Here is an 18,490-nt window from a genome sequence, read left to right as displayed (position 1 = left end):
TTACCAGCATGCGAAACCTTAAATTAAAGTGAATAAATGAAGATTCGGCACACCACTTCTGAAAGGTTGCCGACCCCTGGCCTAAACCAACAGGGTCTCCTGGTACTACTGAAATACAAAATCTTCAGTTCTATCTTATTTATCTAATTATTAGTATCAGACCTATTTTTGCGATAGATACCTATTAGTATCAGACCTATTTTATGTGTTGCTCCACTCAGGCCATGTCTACACTACTGCCTAAATTGGAATTGCTGTGAATGATGCAGCAGTGTTGATTTAGTGGGTCTGGTGAAGACGCGCTAAGATGATGGAAGAGCGCTCTCCCGTTGATATCTGTACTCCACCTCCTTGAAAGGCAGAAGCTATGTCAACGGGAGAGTGTCTCCTATAGACACAGTATGGTGTAGACATTGCTGTAAGTTGACCTAAGTTATGTCTACTTTGGTTACGTAATTTACATAACTGAACTAGCGTAACTTCGATCAACTTACAACATTAATGTAGACCAGCCCTCAGTGTTGCAAGGCCAAGTGACTCGCACAGCTAAGTCTGGTTTTCAGAAATTACATAGGCATTTAGAGGGCTAAATCTGATTGAAAGTTAATGAGAGTGAGGCTTTTAAGTGCCTATGCAACTTTTGAAAATGATATTTAATCACCTAAATCACTTAGGCTTTGCACCGCTTACTGAAACAGTACCCAAATACCTTTAAAAATCTCGTTCTTAGTCTCTTTGTGCCACAGTTCCATATCTACGAAACTGGGATAATTGTACTCCCAGTTTGTCAAAGTACAGCTGTGAGAATACAACTCTAAAAGATTGTAAGTTGCTCAGATGGTAATGAAGGTCATATGCATATTTTAAATAGAAAGATCAGAGTTTTTCTAATGATCTGAGTCCTTAACCACCAAATCATAGACTGTAAATAAATACTACTAATTGGAGGTATTCCCCATGTCCCAAAAAATAATATTTCTTAAAAAGGATATATCTGTAAATATGATTTAGGCAGCTTGAATCACTCTAGAAGTATAATTGAACAAGAAAAGATCACAAATTTTTACATTTCAACATGTTTATTAAGAAAAACAGTGAAGAGAAAGCTATTTAAAAATGTGGAGTATAAGGAAAGATGGGTTACACACAAAATGCTTATGAGCACAGAAACAACTCACAGAAACTGCAGTATCATTCAAATTTAGGAACTAATTTTCAGTTCCCATGCCCCAAGCAGTTAGAAATTGACTGCACAATGGAACCGATGTGCCCTAGCTACAAGGAAAAGTACCGGATATAATTAAAATTTATGCATCTCTTCTTTCCTTTCATCAGCCAACTTGGAGCCTTACTGACCCAAGCTCTCCAGATAGCCAGGTGCTTACTCTCTTACCATGAGGGAAAATGTTGCTAAAATTATAGGGAAGTAACGAAGGCGAGAAAAATAAACAACAAAGCTTCTCAGTCTTCAGTGAAATATGCATCCAGTCCCTCCAGTTCTATATCTGCTTCTGTGTTTGAAGAAATGGGAATGGAACATGAACTTTTCTGACTACTCAGTTTTTGCTGGGAGCTTTCAGGTTCACTTGGTTCTTTCTTCACTTCTCTACCACCGCTTAGTAGCTTCTGACTCTCTGCGAAATATTGATTGGGATGATTCAAAGAAAACCCAATATCATCAACCTGTAGAGAGAAGGAAAGGAAAAGGAATTATTACACGGTATTTCAAAAGATGAATTTTAGATTAGATGAACTCATTCAGTAGCATTAGTCATTTAACTAGTTTTATCTTTTGTTTAAGAAAATGGGGGTGTGGGGAAATCACTTTGCTGATACTTGTCTGATTCAATACGATCATGCCAAGGATCTAATTGCAACACAAACCTCCTTCTCCTATATTTTAGGAATAAAACATGATTGTTTTAATATTATTATTAAATATATTATTTTTACATCGTCTTTCTTGTAATGTTGCAGGAACTACAAATAAATGTAAATAAAACATGTAAAGTAACAGAAGTGTGGAAACCACACAGGTTGTTACAACTTCACCTGGTGAACCCATCCTACTCTTTACATCCAGTTTTTTTCAAATTTTGGGTGAGTGGGCTACAGACTAGGCTAGAGTAAATGGGGCAGAGGGGAACAGTAGTAAGGACAAAGTTTCATGGAACAAATCAGGATTGGCTGTCAATACAAATGTGAGGCCATGGGTAAAACTGTAGATCCACCTCTGTCCATACTCTCACAGCAGCCCTTATTGATGTTGACCACCGACGTGATTTATATATTCAACAAGGCAGCAGGCTTAGGAAGAAGGCCAATGGCCCAATCTTGTCTTTGCTCTATTATGCTCCTATTAGTTAATTCTCTAGTCAGTTACACAATCTGAGAAAAAGTTAAACAGTTATCAAACATACCAAAACATTAAAAATAATTTTCCTCTATGGGCCTTTCATGTCTTAAAAGCAAGTTACTCAGCTGTACCCATTTCACAACCTCACTTATAACCCCTATCCCTCTCTTCAGGTGCTTACAAGCTTGAAACATCTACCAAAAATCTAGATAGTCTTTTAAAAGGAGCATTTAGTCAAGTTTTCCCCACCATTCACCCTTCACCCCACCATCATCTTCCCACAAGCCACAAGAAAACCAGGGAGAACAGTTAAAAAGGTCATCAACTTTGGGATCTGGTTAACCAAGGTAGGAGGCCAAATTCTAAAGCTAAGAGCCACCAACTGGGAATTCTTGGCTGCCAATATCCTCCCTTTTTGTACTAGGAAGAGGATGTTGAGGCAAATGCCACAATATCATATGAGAAAAAATTATTTAGGACTTTATAGGTCAAAATCAACACTTTAGAGCTCATCTACAAGTGAACGCCAAAGCCAATGCAAACATGTAACACAGATGTAATGTGCTCTTTGCATGAAACATTGCTGAATAAGTGCAGTCACATTCTGTACTAGTTCCAAGTTTTGAAAGGTTTTTAATTAGATTGTATTATAATAATCTAGCCACAATGTGACAAAAGAAGGGATAACTGAAGTGAGGTCCTACATAAGAAAGAAAAGGTAACAACCTCCTTGCCAAATATTCGATGAAAAGCAGTCTTAGCAAGTGCTACAGCCTCAGTATGTAGGAGCAGCTGGGATTCCAATATGACTGTCAGGTTGAAAATCTTAGAAAAAAAGTAGGGGACATACCCACCTCTCCCCTAATTTGGAGGTCTGATTAATCTCTGATATTTCTTCCAGCTATTTTCCCCATTCGTTAAATTTCATCTCTGTATTATTATGTGGGTGAATTGTAGCCAGCCTATACCAGAAGGGTCTGAAGAGAGAACTATGGAGCTGTGTCTCTCATCATATTGAAGGCCACTCAACCCAAATCTCTTTACTAGCCTTCCTATTTTATCCTTAGAATCTCAGTTTGTTTTTCTGGATAGTAACTCCTTTTTCTCCTTTTATAAAGAATTAGAACAATCTATGAAGTATCTGCTTGTATCAAAATGAAGCTACAAGATGAGATGCGTAGACTGAGATTTTCAAAGATAACTTCATGATTTACTCATACAACACCCATTGAATTCAACTGAAACTTGTAGTCAGCTTTGTAAATCTTAAGGATTATCTCTACAAACTTCTCCCCCATTTTAAAGTTGAAGGGTATTGCTGAGTCTTTCTAGAACTTCATCAGCCGCAGTTTGGACAACTCTGCTTTAAGGAAATTCTGCACTTACGATCTATTACTTTTTTACTGCTTCTTCTCAGTCTATTTCCCAAAAAATAAATTTCCACAAGGATTTTTCTGCATAATATACTACTCTGATGGCACAAAAATTAATCTGAGAAATTAATGGCTTGTTTGATCCACTAATAAAAAAACAGAAGCACATATTTATATTTCCTTGCTTTGTGTGTTTAGTAAGACTGCTTGGGTTACTTTAAGAAAAATATTTATTTTGTCAGTAACCTAGTCATTTGAAACTTTTAAAAATTGTATCAATAATTCTTCCTTAAAGGTTCATTGTGTCTTCAGAAGTTAACCAACCAGTAATAGACTGAAATTGAATTTCTTCAGCAAGTTTATCAGTTTCATTTACAGATGCAATTAATTCAGCATAGAAGGAAAAATAAAACTGTACATGATGTACTGTAAAGAAAAGTTGAGTTTATAATCTATATTGATCCAGACTGAAGGGCATTTTACTTTAAACAAATCTGTTTATTTCATCTAATAGATTATATCAAACATTTCCTTGAATTCAACATATTTTCCTCACATTGACCTTCACGCAAACATTGGTCTCATATTTCTACTGTAGCAAATGTGGTTTTGAAAGGAAGTGAGGCAACAGTGTTGCACCTCTGGGATCTTTAGGTTTTAATCAAGCAGTTTCCAATGTCAGCTAATAACAAGGCAGCTGGTATTACAAAAAAAGCCATATGGAAGAATCATAGTGCTACAGCAAATGGTATCAATTAGCTGTGGTTCATTTTCAAAAACTTTCACTTAAATGAGATTTGATCACAAAGGACAATGAAAAGCAAACGTACATTTTCCACCCTCCCAGCTTTAAATAAGCAAGAGGATACTGACATTCATTTTCCAAATAAAGTAGGGAACTGAGGTGGTTAAATAAAATTAGAAATAGTAATATTAAAACATCAATATCTGGCAAATTATAACAAAGATGACAGTTACCTCTATAATTATAATAAAATATATTTTTGCTTACATTTTTAACATCCTGTACTCTAACTACACAAATCTAAAATATTCTGCATTAGAAAGTTCACTAAACAGTTATACTCACAAAAATTGTATTTAAAAAATCAGGCAAGAATAGTAAATATTTACAGGTACTCAGGAATAACGTTTTTCAAAAAAGACACACTAATTTAGAAATAAAGTGCTGTAGTACCAACTGCTGAAAAAGTATCACTTGTGCACATTATGTTAGGCATTAATTAATTTACTTTAATTATTGTTAAAGACGTGTTATCCACTTTATTATTTATCTACATGCTAAAATTGGGGCCTTAAAATATCTTTATTTAAACTGCTCTTGAATTTTGGAATGCAATCTGATTTCAAAGCATCATTTTTATACCACTGTCACTAGGACAGGCTGCCTATAATCTACCAATAATTAATAGTTGATATCAGTGTGGTTTTTCTTTAAAATTATTACTACTTGACCACATGCAGCTCAGACCTCTAATTTCTTCGGTAAGAAAATATGCTTCTCCCAATATTTGAATTAAATATTATTTCTACTGTGACTGTGTAAAGGCATTTATTTGCATTCTGCTTTTTCTATTTGGGTCTACTTTGCCACGGTTTCTCAATTTCAGTCTTGTATATTTTGTATGACTGACTCATTTGGACTTCCTTTAATATAAATAGGGCCCTACCAAACTCACTGTGAATTTTGGACAATTTCACAATCATAGGATTTAAAAAATCATAAATTTCATGGCCTCAGATACTTAAATCTGAAAGGTCACGGTACTGTAACCATGGGGGTCCCAACCCAAAAGAGCGTCATGGGGTGTGGGGGGGGGTCACAAAGCTATTGTAGGGGGGGTCGCGGTATTGCCACCCTTACTTCTGCACAGTTGCTGCCGGCGACGCTGCCTTCAGAGCTGGGTGGCTGCACAGCAGCAGCTGCTGGCAGGGCACCCAGCTATGAAGGCAGCACTGCTGCCAGAAGCAGCACAGAAGTGAAGGTGGCATGATATGGGTGGTCCTCACTTTTGTGGGGGGCTGGGTTGGGCTTACCGGTGAACAACATGGGCAACTGCCCAAGGCGCCATGGTTGGGGAGGAGTTCCATGGTTAACCCCGCAGCCAGTCCAAAGCCCCTTTAACTCCCAATATAACTGGGGTGCTGACCCTGGAGTCAGGGAAGGGCAGGGCTGGGGGCGCCCTGGCTGAAGGCTCCTACTGTATGCTGGCCTCCAGCTGCTGGTCCTGGCTGGACTGGTGAGGGACAGGACTTCCTCTTCCCCGCAGGGGCCACTCTCAGGGCAGACTCACCTTCAGGAACCTCCCCCGGCTGCAGGAACTTCTGTGGCTGTTGGCTGGGAGCCCATTTCCGAAGGCAGCCCCACTGCCAGCAGCAGCAGCGCAGGAATAAAGATGTCATGGTATGGGTTTGTCACCTTTACTTTTGCACTGCTGCTGACCGTGGCGCTGCCTTCAGAGCTGGGCAGCCAGCCAGCCTCCACCGCTCTCCAAGCACCCAGCTCTGAAGGCAGTGCAGAAGTAAAGGTGACAATACTGTAATCCCCCCCTACAATAACCTTGCGAATCCCCGCTCCAAACCCTGTTTTGGGTTGAGACCCCTCGTTTGAGAAACACTGGTCTCCTCTGTGAGACCTCTACAGTATGGAGTAAAAGTATACAAAAGTCCAGATTTCACAGGGAAGACCAGATTTCATGGTCCGTAACCATGAATTTGATAGGGCCCTAAATATGAATCAAAAGCCACTGCCAACAACAGTCTAAAATGGCAAGTCATAAATGAGAATATGAAATAATTTATTTCAAATTCAAGTAAAAATGCTAGTATCCAAAAATCTGCCCAAATTTAGCCAAGTTACAAGCCTCTGAAAAATTGATAGCATGCTCAGTGGAGGCTTGTTAGAGTCTGGCAGCTAAATTCTCTGAAGATTATTTCTTCTCTGGGCATGTTCCATCCCTAGGCTACAGGTGCTGAGTAGGACTTTCCCTGAAATTTGTTCTCCTGGTTGCTGGAGCCAGTGTGGCCCTGGTTACAGAAACTGAGAGCTAGAAGACTGTCTCATCTATGCTCTCAGTATTTCCACTGTTGGTACTCCACGCATTGTGGAGGAAAATGAGGAAGCAACCTGATTGGAGCAGAGAAGGATGACTAATGAGAAAAGGGAGTATTTGCAGGAGCCAAAGGGGGAGAAGGAGGCAGAAGTGGGAGGAGGCATGAAGGGGAGATGATGGGGGAAAGGGAAAGGAGAGGGGAAATGGGGAGAGAGCCAGTGGAGACGTTGTAGCTAAGAGCAGAGAGCTTTGGTGTGGGGCTGGAGGGCATATAGCTGCAGAGGGGGAGGGAGGCAGTGGCCAGGGGACGAGATGATGGATAGGAATACAGATGAAGGGTGGCAGGATGTAGGACCCCTACAGATGTCAGCCATATTAATAAATATTATGAAAACTGTTTTTTGGATGCATATATCTGATTTTTGTACAGCTTTGCCTCTAATGACTAAAAGTGTTCACTTCTGCCTGGTATCCATCCATTACTTTTGCGGCTGACATTGAATAGACCTATTCCCATACCCTCCGAGTGGCAGCTGAGCTCTAATGATCTATTAACCCCCTTCTTATTGTCTTACTCTGAGGCAGCTCAATTCTCTTTGCTCCAATCCTATTCAGCTACTCTGTCACCCTTCCCTTAATAGGCTCGGTTCTCCTGTGCCTGATGTCTCAGACCAACTACAGCTTCCCCTTTTGTCTGGGGGCATAAAACTTGACTCTTACTTGCCTAAATAGTACTTTCCCTTGTTTTAGGGCCTTTGGCAATACTTTTTCAGTCTGTTTGCAACATAGTAGAATTAAAATGAAGAAATGATAAGAAAATATAAAGACTCTCATTAGAGATAAATAGTAAGCTGGTCTTCTTCAAACAGTAAGCTGCAAAAGCATGGCCCTTAGGCTAGAACAAAGAGTACACAGATTTGGAGACGGAATATATATAATATATAAATTGGGGCTGTGAGAAAACTATTGTGGGTTTACATCTTCAGACGCCTATCTTGTAAAGTGATATAGGAAAGGAACAGGAACTACAAACTATTTATCCAAGGAAGGGAATACAATCCCAAATAAATTTTAGATACATGCACCGGAGATTTCATAAGAAATAATGGCCTAGTGTTGCCAACTCTCATGATTTATCATGAGTCTTGCAATATTGGCTGGCTATCTTAAAGCTCCGGATCCCAGATTCTGGTGATTACATGATAATTTCAGCTTTCATTTAAAAGTAAGTTTCTCACCCCCAGGGTTGCTGAGAAAAGTTTGAAACGTTCCCCAAGTGTACTCTAATGGCCCAACAACTAGACATCAAATAAAAAGAACCCATAATCAATTATTTTTAACATATCTGATTATAAGCAAATCTTATGAGTTGGGGGGGCACCCTGATTCATAGGTTTTTAATGTCTGGGGTTGGAAATATGGAGTGCATTTGTGTAAATATCTTTATGGATGAGATCACAGATGAGGCAAGTCCAAAGTAATTTGAATGGTGTAACTAAGGACCTCATCAGATATCACAAGAAACCTGACACCTGTAGGTCTATTTCCCTACTCTGACTCTTTACCAAAAGGACTGACCAAAACCCAATGGTCGTTCAGAGTGGTGAGGACACTGAAGGAAGGGTTTTACATGCAGGTTTTGTGTAATTTTTCTGTAGATCTGTATATCTCATGTGATCGGTTTAGAAATTCCTGTGTTACTTGCTTTAACTATCACAAAGTAATCCAGATGGTCCATCGCTTTGAACTCTGAGGAGTTCTGCACTAGGTTCAGGCCCTAGGTAGCTGGACTGCAGAGGCCCTTATCTTAGGAAGTTATAGGGCTATCCTTTGGGGTGGGCTGTATGGGCGGTCGCCCAGGGCAGCCCACCAAAGAAGTCGCCATGCGGGGAGTTTGCCGATTCCCTGACCTGCCGTGACGGAGGTGGCAGGAAGAGCAGCAGCGTCTGGAGCGGGGGGAGGTACCTGAGCTGCAGGGGGGCAGTTGGACAACCAGCTGAGCCAGATGATTCCTCCCGAGCAGGGGTGGCCCTCCTCCCCCATTTCTCCACTGCTATGTGCAGCTGCTGCTCCTGTTTCTCTCGTCTCCCCTCCCTCCCTGAGCCCCTGGCCACTCCTGCTAATCAAGTGATTGGAAAGTCTCCAGGGGAGATTCTATATAGGAATAAAGAAGCAGTAAGGGAGATTCTGTTTACAAGTGAATCCAATGGATGTCTGGAACTACATTTGGGGTGCAAAGGCACATGCAGGTATCTTCATGCAGAGGACAAGCTGCCAACTGGCTTGTCTTATGAATGGAGGATCACACCTAGTCTGGCTGTTTAACTTTGGGAGAAAAACTAACTTTTATTAGACAGGAGAATGTCTCGTTAGTTAAGTTCAGGCTCTAAAAAGCATGTTATGATTTTATTTTATATATAACCACTTGTTCTTCTCAAGTCCTTGTTCTTTGTTAAACTAACTTTGACTTGTTTTCACTATAAACAAATCTTAGGTCTTATCTACACCTGAGGCTGTGTCTAGGACAGGTGTATCTACGTGCTCCAGTGAAAGGCAGGCTGTGTCTATACTCAATGTAGTGTGCAGCTAAGTGGGGCGATGAAAGGCTCTGGCAATGGGGAGGCAGCGGGGAAAGACTCTGGCTACAGGGAGTGTTTAGTGGAACAGGGGCTGGAACTTCAGCGTGCTGTGGGGTTGGAGTGTACCTATCGCTTACCTGCAGAGGAACAGCAGAGCCTGCATAGGCTGAGAGGGGAGTGCTTGTGTTGCCTGTGGCTGGTGATGTCAAGGAGTAGACTCCGGGCAGGCACAGACAATGTTTTCTCATGTTAATGGCAGGGAATAGTAAGGTGCCTCACAACCCTGAGTACCTCTGGAAAATGTCACAAGAATTCCTCATCTGCATGGCATTGGGGACAGACTAGATCTTTGCTCTGGATTAGGACCGCCTCTCAGGAAGAACTCTCCAGAAAAAGATATTACTCATCCTGTGCAATGACTAGTCCCTCGAGATGTGTCCCCCTATGGGTGCTCCACTTCAGGTGTGCACACGCCCCACACACCTACAACTGGAGATTTTCATTAGTAGTGTCTGTTTGACCTGTGCAAGCACCCTACACATCCTTGCACCCCACACCTAGGCTATATCAGGCTGCATGAGTGAACTGCCCTCAGTTCCTTCTCCATTTCTGAATCCCACAAGGAAACCCCAATGCAGAGGGGAAGGAGGTGGGTAGTGGAGCACACCTAAGGACACATATTTAGAAGAACTACAATTACTGTACAAGGTGAGTAAGTCTCTCTCATCTTTGAGTAGCGTTCTTATAGGTGGTCCACTTCAGGTGACTCCCAAGCAGAATCCCTTTAGGGAGGAGGAAGCTTCAGAGTCAAGTCCAGAAGTGAAGAAAGAACTGCACTGCTAACTGCCACATCAGATCAAGAAACACTGACCAGGGCATAGTGCCTGGAGAAGGTAAATACTGAGGACCATGTAGTGGCTCTGCAGATCTCAGATGCTGGGACATTTTTAAGTAAAGCCACCGATGTGGACAGCACTATAACATACAATGACTCCCAGTAATTGACAGTCATTGCGTAGAAATAGCAGATCCCTTAAATCTGTGTACAGTCAAAACGAACAGTCTAGGAGGCTTTTGAAATGCTTTAGTTCTATCCAGGCTAATGCCCTTCTGGCATCTAGAGTATGGAAAGAAGTCTCCAGGTTAGAATTATGTGGTTTCAGAAAGAAAACAGGTAAATAAATAATCTGATTCAAATTCAACTCAGACCACATTTTAGGTAGGAACTTGAGTTGTGGATGTAAGGAAACCCAGTCCTTGTAGAATACGGTGAAGAGGGTCTGACATTAAGGCCTCACTTTCTCTGAATCTTCGGGAAGATGTAATGGCTATCAAGAAGGCTGTGTTCATAGACAAAGTTCAGTACTGAGCATGTTGCCATTGATTCAAAAGGAGGTTTCATGAGACATTTGAGAACTAAACTGAAATCTCAAACTGAAGTGGGGTCTTTATGCGGGAAAAGGTCCCCTTGACCTTTAATGAAACTTACAGTTGTAGGATGAGCAAACCCTCAATTGTGGAATGAAAGGCTCTTATAGCAACCAAATGAACTTGAGGGAACTGTTTGACAATCCTGTTTTGTTTAATTGCAACAGGTAATCTAGAACACATGAAAGCAAGGAAAATTCAAGAACCATTTCCTGGGGTTCACACCAGTGACCAAATCTTCTCCACTTCTGAAGGTACTTCCAGTAGAATCTTTCCAGCTATTTAGTAATATCTGTTGTACTTCTGCAGAACAGGTTGACACTAACCCCATGAACCATCAAAAAGCCATGCCTCAAGACAGAACATTCCTAGATTGGGATGTATCAATCAACCACCATCCTGGGAGAGAAGTTGAGGAGTGATGGGAAGATGTATTTCTCTATCTAGCAAGACAAGTGAAACAGATAAGGAAACTATGCTTGTCTCAACCACGTCGGAACTATTAGGATAATCCAGATCTTGTCCTGTCTGATTTTGTTTACCACCCTAAGTATGAGAGGTGTTGGGGGAAATGCGTAGAACAGCTTCTTCCTCCAAGGTAGGAGGAAGGCATCCCCCAACTAATTGCAACCTAGATCCCCTCTTGAACATAACAGATTATACTTTTTGTTTGTGGCTTTGCTGAAGCAGTCCAGTTCTAGAAAGCTCCAAATCTGAACTATGCCATCGAGAATCTGGGAGTCCAACTCCCATTCGTAGCCTTGACAAAAATATCTTTTGAGAATATTAGCTGTGACATTTTGCATGCCAGGAAGAGAAATTGCTGAAATCCATATGTGATGTTTTATGCACCAGTTTCATAACTTTATTGCTTTGGCACACAAAGAGGGATATCATGCCTCCCTGACGATTAATATAAAACATGCAAGTCATATTGTCTGTCATTACTCTGATAGACTTGTCGCTGATGAGAGGCAGAAAATGAAGGCAGGCATTTCTGTCTGCCCTCAGCTCCAATAGGTTCTTGCGGAGATTAGTTTCTTGAGGTGATCATTTGCCCCCTACTGAATGAGCACTGAGGTATGCCACTCACACCAACAGGGGTACATCTGTCATTACAATTACCAACAGTATTGACCAGAGATCCCAATATGGGCATTGAGAACCATATGGAGGAGGGTGTGGTATCCAAGGTTGTTTCTATCAAGCATAACGTGTTCCTCTGAAGTCCTCCCTGTCTCTTCAGAGAAAAGGGTTCTTGTATGGATAAGTCAGATATCGATCATTCTCTTCCTCCTCTAATGGAGGAACTCCAGCCAAAAGGGTGAATCAGGTGGTACCAGTGATGTGCAGGGATCTGGAGACCAAGTGGTTCTTTCTTGGTGCCAAGAGGCATTCGGTACTTGCAAGCCGTGGAGACTTTGGTTCAGCAGTCACAGATTAATCCTTCGGATACCTAAAGCCTTGCGGCAGTGAGTAGAGCTGCGGTACTGATGGGACAGTCTGCTTGTTCCTACTGGACAGTACTGAGGATTTTAAGCTTTCCAAAGTAGGTGCTGATATAGAAAGAGGCTTAGTCTTATGTGGTACTAAAGAGCTCATTAGGGGAGGTACCGGAAGAGGCGCTATGTCAAATGGTGCTGCTCTTTTGTGTTTATTCTATTCATTTATTCCAGCGGATACTGCAGTCTTTGTGGAGCCATGCTTTTTCTTAGAGCCATGGACTTTCCCATCCCCGCCAGTTCCGGAGGAGCCCTTAGCCTCTACAGTAATGAGCCTTGAGGTAGAAGCTTCCAAGACTATTGACCTACTTGGAGAGTGAGGTCTTTTCAAAGTGGATTTTCTATGAGAGGAGTCAGAGCTGCACTTCTTGGGACTTTTAGAGTAGGTTTCTAGAGCCTTTCCCTTTCTAGGGGAGTGCTGAGCTGAAGTCAAAGGATCGCTAGATACAGTCAGAGTCCTGACTTGGCTCTGAAGTGGGCCAAAGGGAACCATCAGTAGCTGCAGCTTGTTTTCCCAGTTTTTTCTTGCCCTGGATTTAAGGGCTAAACAGAAGTTACACTTCTGTGGGAGAAGCAACTCTCCTAGTTAGTGAACACACTTAGAGGGACCATCGCTGCCTGGGATAGCCTCTCAGCAGGTAATGCAGCATTTAAAACCATGTGAACTGGGCATTGCTTTCTCAGAGAGGATGGCCTCCCATGAGGGAGGAAAAAGTAAAAACAATCCTCCAAAGTGTAACTAAACCAACTGACTGAAAAAACCGAACACCTAAACTAAGCTAAACTAGAAACTAAGCAAAAGCTATCTAGTTGAGGCATGCTCAAGATCGACACACCAAACTTCTGTCTCAGGCTGATGCAATTGAGAAGGAACTGAGGGCAGTTTGCCCATTCAGCCTGATATAGCCACAGTGCAGGGCATGAGGATGTATAGGGCATGTGAGGGCTGAATTGGACACTGCTAATGAAAATCTCTGATTGAAGGCACATAGGGATGCACACGCACCTGAAATGGAGCACCCAAAAGGACACTCTTTAAAGGAGGATAGTTTCCAAAGCTGAAAAATACTACGTAAAAGTTTTAAAAGTGCTATTCAACTCCAATCATCTGCAGCAGAGCCTTAACATAAAATTGTGGGACTTTCTGGAGGAACATCTTCTTCCTTTTCAAACTACTTACTAAATGAGTGATAGCAAGGGGGGAGGGGGGAAACCCTGGACATAATGCAGTACTCCAAGGGAGGGTCAGACTCTATGTCAGAGGCTCCTTAAATGAAAATTCACAGATAAGACAGATTTTTTCTTTTCTCGGTCTCCTCCATGTCAGACAGTCTTTACAGAGGAATGTAGAAAGCAGTAAATCATCCCTAGCAAGGGAGGGAGGCTTCAGGATTGATTCTATTTACCCATGTAGAATTGAAAAGGAACTTCAGGGTTAGTGATGTACTCTGTTCTGTAACACTCTTCTACCAAATGCTGCATTAGCAGGAGTGAAGATGTTGATTTTATAATATATGAGAAAGTGTTGATAGAAAGCCCTCGAGTAGCCTTATGGACGGCCTCATAACATGGTTCTTTCTGACCATAAAAATTGCTACTCTTTTAATGGAGTATGTGATAATGAGAGGAATTCTACCACAGAGGCTTTGAAAGTGTCTGCTCTATATATCTTTATTCCCTTGAAGGCTCTGCTCACATCTAACTTTTGTATTTTACTTTCTTAGGATATTTGGATTCATCCAGAAGGAAACAACCATCACCTCTATTTCATAAGGAATACTGTGGTGACGTGGAGATGAAGGGCTGGTTAGTTTACAGATCTACCATGTTTGATAGAACATATAACTGAGGCCATGAGGCTACTACAGGGATTTCCATCAACCCTTTCTCAAACACTAAAGAATTAACATCTTTGCCCCCTGCTCATGAAGCATTTGGTAGAAGGCTGTTTCACTGAGAACAGGCCAACTTCCAAAACCTTCTTGGACAAGGGGATGGTGACACAGCAAAATACTTTCAATGAAAAGAGAAAGAGATCTATCAATTGTGAAGCTGAAAGGTATGTTTTATTAAGACTTGATCATGACAGGAATCTGCATATTGCCAGAGGACTGATTTGATTGGTGATCCTCAGTAATCTATTATGTGACAGTAAAAAAAGATTCTTACGGGTTTCTTTGAGTGCAATATGTGTCAAGTTGCTAACTTGCCATTCCAAGTAGTGTTGGCTTTGAGCCTCCTACTGAGCGTCATCTTGTAAAAACAGTAGTGTGTCCTTTGCTTCAGCTGACTTTGCCCTGATGTGTGTCCCTTGTAATACCAATATCTAAACCTCAAGTAATATGTAGATATCATTTGTGAATTTCCTCCGAGTTGCCAGGAGGGTGTTTATCACCTTTGTAGAATGAGTGACCATAGTTCCCTCCTCTCACTGCCCAGCTAACGTTAGAAAGCATGTACATATATTGGGAGTCTGAGAGGAGGTTCCAGTTCAATCAGATATGAGAACCAAAATCTGAAATGGTTAATGAGAAGGTGATTACAATCACTGTAGCCTGTTCCTTCACAATCTTTACTCTCTGTGGCTGAGGGCAGAAAGGCAAAAAGGAAGCCTTTTAGACTACTCCTAAGATAAGTAGACCACAGTTCCACTTTTGAATGTGTCTTTATCATGTTGTTTCTCTTCAGTTTTCCAACTGGACTTAGATGCAAATAAGTTCAACAACATGATTCCAATCTGGTGTATGATGCACTGAAAGGCTAGCTAATCTCATCTGCATTCACTTGGTTCTAAGTGTATCTTGATGAGCCAGCCAACCCCTGATATTAGGTAGCTGTTAAATAATATTAAGAACGAGTTCAACAAAAGATGCTAGTACTAAATCTGGGCCAAGATCTTTATATGCTGATTTGCTGCAATTGTTAGCTGGAAGCTACACACAAATTGTACTGGGTATCCACACAAGACTCACTAGCCCATACACTAAGTCAGAGATAGAGAGAGATGCTAATACTTAGAAGAAAATAGTGTCGGATTTGCTGTCTCCCTTCTGAAATAGAGATGGGCTTAGATGATAACTTAGATGCTAGAGTTTTGTGATGGCTGCAATTGCTCCTTTAACTTCTTCACTCAAAGCCATGTTTCTGAATGCTTGTAGTAATGGCTGCTGGGTCCTCTGTAACCAGATGAGAATGTCATCAGATAAGAGCAGATATGTATCCTTTCCCCTTGAACAGAGCTTTGATATGAAATTTGTGAATATCGGTGTAGAAGTTACAAGTCCAGGAAGTTTACTTTCATATTCTGAAGTTTTGGAAAGATATTGCAGTAATAGTGGGTTTCAATATTTCCACTTGGAATACTGATCTCCATGTGGATTTAAGATCTAAAATGGGCTGCATACCATTGCTTCCAAATAATCTTGTGGCCTTTCCAAAATATCTGTCTTGCCATAAAATGGGTTTCAGTGTTTCAATGTATAGGAGATGGGCTACTGCACCCTTCATCACTTGATGGTACAGTGGTCTTGTTGATGTGTTGGTGAATTTTTAACTTGTCCTGGGACAACACGTGACTTATACTGAAACACCCATTTCCTGAGGTGGTTGATTTCCACTCTGAAACATGCCGGAGGTGGGGAAGGGGATCAGCCCAGACTTTCACAGATTCTAAGGTCAGGAGGGACCACTGTGATCATCTAGTTTGACCTTCTGCATAACACATGCCATAGAAAACTTGAGAAAGCCAAGTAAAGAGAAGCTTTTGGAGCTGGATTGTTTTCCAAAGAACTCCAGCCTTGATCTTTGAACTCTCAGGAAATGCAGCAATGGTCTCTAAATGTGTAATTTCTACTCTGGAGCAGCAGTAGCTTAAAAGCGAACACCTGCTGAAAATTCTCTCACTGGAAGGAGGAAGGGACTTATTCCCTTGTCTAAAGCCTCAGTAACTGCTGTGTCTCTGTGCTCTCCAAAGAGATTACCAACAGTATTTGGAAGGATATTAGATGTTAGCTGGCAATTCGTGTTTCTTCAAGTGGAGCCATAATTGCTCCTGATGCAAGGCTTTGGAATTTTTGAATGTACAGCAAATCAGATTCAGGTGAAGCATCAGTTCTTAAAACACTTCAGGTTTAAAGTAGATTTTATGTATGTTTTTGTTTGCTTGTTTTCCACGCTGATAAGGGCCTCCAAGCTGAGCATAAATCTGCACAATGAGACTGCAGCCTCAGGGCTGAGGCTGCTGTATCCAAGTTTAGCGTGAGAGATCATGTTATTCCCCTCCTCTGTGTGTGTTTGTGGGAATACTCCCTCAGCTGCCCTTTACTAAGGAGACTGCAACAAGCTTAACGTTAGCCACATTAATGAAGACTTAAGGCCATAGGTATTAGCAGGTCTTCATATAGAATTCCCATTCCACCTTAATTATACCTTCAAACTAGGAATTACTTCAAACTAGGAATTATCTTAATTACACCTTCAAACTAAGAATTACTTTTTTTCAACTTTTCAGGGTGCAATTTTGTATGTGTGTTTCATTTTCTAAAAACATAAGCACCTGTGAAATTAGACCCCCATTCATTAATAATTCTGGAAAGCTTAGTTGAGAGTCTGAAGTATCTCTCTCAAAGCCCCAATTTTAGAAATTCCTCCTTTTCAGTTGAAGATCTAGAGGGAAGATTCTCTCACAAGAGATTTTAAGTCTTTGTGCTGCCCTTTCAACAGCTAATTGTGAGCAATATCCTTCTTTATACCCTGGGCCAAACCCTTGAAAGAAGAGGAGGGGACCCTGTGAGAGAGAGAGCACACACTACTAGGGAAACTGAAAGGAGTCTACTGTCTCCCTAAGGAAAACTGTAGCCACTTTATGACCTCCTGTGGGACCCCAGGAGGCTCAGAGGGGAAGAGAGATAGGTCCATCTCCCAGGCAAGGTGATCTGAATCACTTTACCCCATGCTCCCTGTCCAGGTTGAGGGGGCAGTGACTGCACAGAATGAGGAGTGAGCTGGAACCAGTGAAGACAAATGACTCATTGGTATCAGAAAGGTCACAAGAGCTGGCACCTTTCATGGCAGCTGAAGTCCTGTCGGTAAACACCTTTGGGAAGGGAGTATGTTTTGCAGCATTCTCAACCATCTCTGAATCAACTTTGCCTATGTTCTACTCCCAGCCACCACATCTTCCTATGTTAGTCAGAAGGCTCAAGTGAAATTTTCTGCTTACTCTGTAAACTGTGGGAAGATGGGTCCCAGACCTTGGGGAGAGGAGAGGAGGATTTGAAAAACTTACTCCTGGCTCCATGCCACTGATTCTGGTTTGGTCTCAGTGAAGAGAGCTTCCTGCTCAAGCATCTCAATGTGGCCCTCACCCACATACCAGCTGGGAGCCCCATTGAATTGTTGCCGGCTCACCTATCTCAGCGTGGACTTCACCAAGATACCACCTGCGAGCTGGTTTTCTGTGGGCTACTGTGTCTGTCATTTTTGAAGGAGGAAGTTAGGAGAGTGCAAATTTGTTAGTCTTTAAGGTGCCACAAGGACTCCTCATTCTTTTTGCTGATACAGACTAACATGGCTACCACTTTGAAACCTTTAAACCAGAGGTTCTCAAACAAATTTTTGGTGGCCTCAGAGTGCGGCCACCAACTCTTGCTGGTGGCTGCTGTTACAATTTTAACTAAAATTCCTAATTAAGTTTAGGAAAGACAAATAAATATGCACACATACATGTCCAAATCATTGCAATTTATTTATGTTGGGATTTTTTGCAGACTCAATCATAAAAATAATGTACGCTTGTGTCTATTCTTTATTGGACCTAAACAGAATAGAAACACCAATAAGGTGCTTTACACGTTCATGTCTTTTTTGTTGTTGATTTTGCTTTTTTGGCTGCTTTTTTACAGACTTGCTAGCTAGTAAGTCTGCTGCTGTGAAAAGTGATACTCCCAAACATACAAATATCACTTTTCACAGCATCAGACTTACTCAGCCCTGGCAAGCCCAGGGAAAAATTAAGCCCTGGATGGGGAGTGGGTAGGGAGGTAGTGGGGGCCAGAGGCAATGGGGAGAATGGATTGGGGGGGAGGGCAGAGGAGGCAGTGGGAGTCAGGGGGGAATGGATGGGGGTGAGCCCAAGGCTGGAGCCTGTTGCCCGCCTCCCCTAGTAACAGCCTGCTTC

General features: G+C 41.7%; 1 protein-coding gene across 1 annotated transcript in view; it reads right to left on the bottom strand.

Moving 5' to 3' along the window:
• Positions 1–265: 265 nt before the first annotated feature.
• PRIM2 (DNA primase subunit 2) overlaps positions 266–18,490 on the bottom strand; it is a 271,221-nt gene continuing 252,996 nt past the window's right edge. Inside the window, exon 14 of the mRNA XM_045008402.1 lies at positions 266–1,683. Within this exon, the coding sequence (XP_044864337.1) occupies positions 1,462–1,683 (222 nt within the window). The 3' untranslated portion in view covers positions 266–1,461. The remainder of the gene's footprint in view (positions 1,684–18,490) is intronic.

Source organism: Mauremys mutica, chromosome 3, assembly GCF_020497125.1.
Source record: "Mauremys mutica isolate MM-2020 ecotype Southern chromosome 3, ASM2049712v1, whole genome shotgun sequence".
NCBI classification, from domain to species: domain Eukaryota; kingdom Metazoa; phylum Chordata; order Testudines; family Geoemydidae; genus Mauremys; species Mauremys mutica.
Note: the sequence above shows the minus strand (reverse complement) of the source record. Positions and strands in the feature narration are given on the sequence as shown.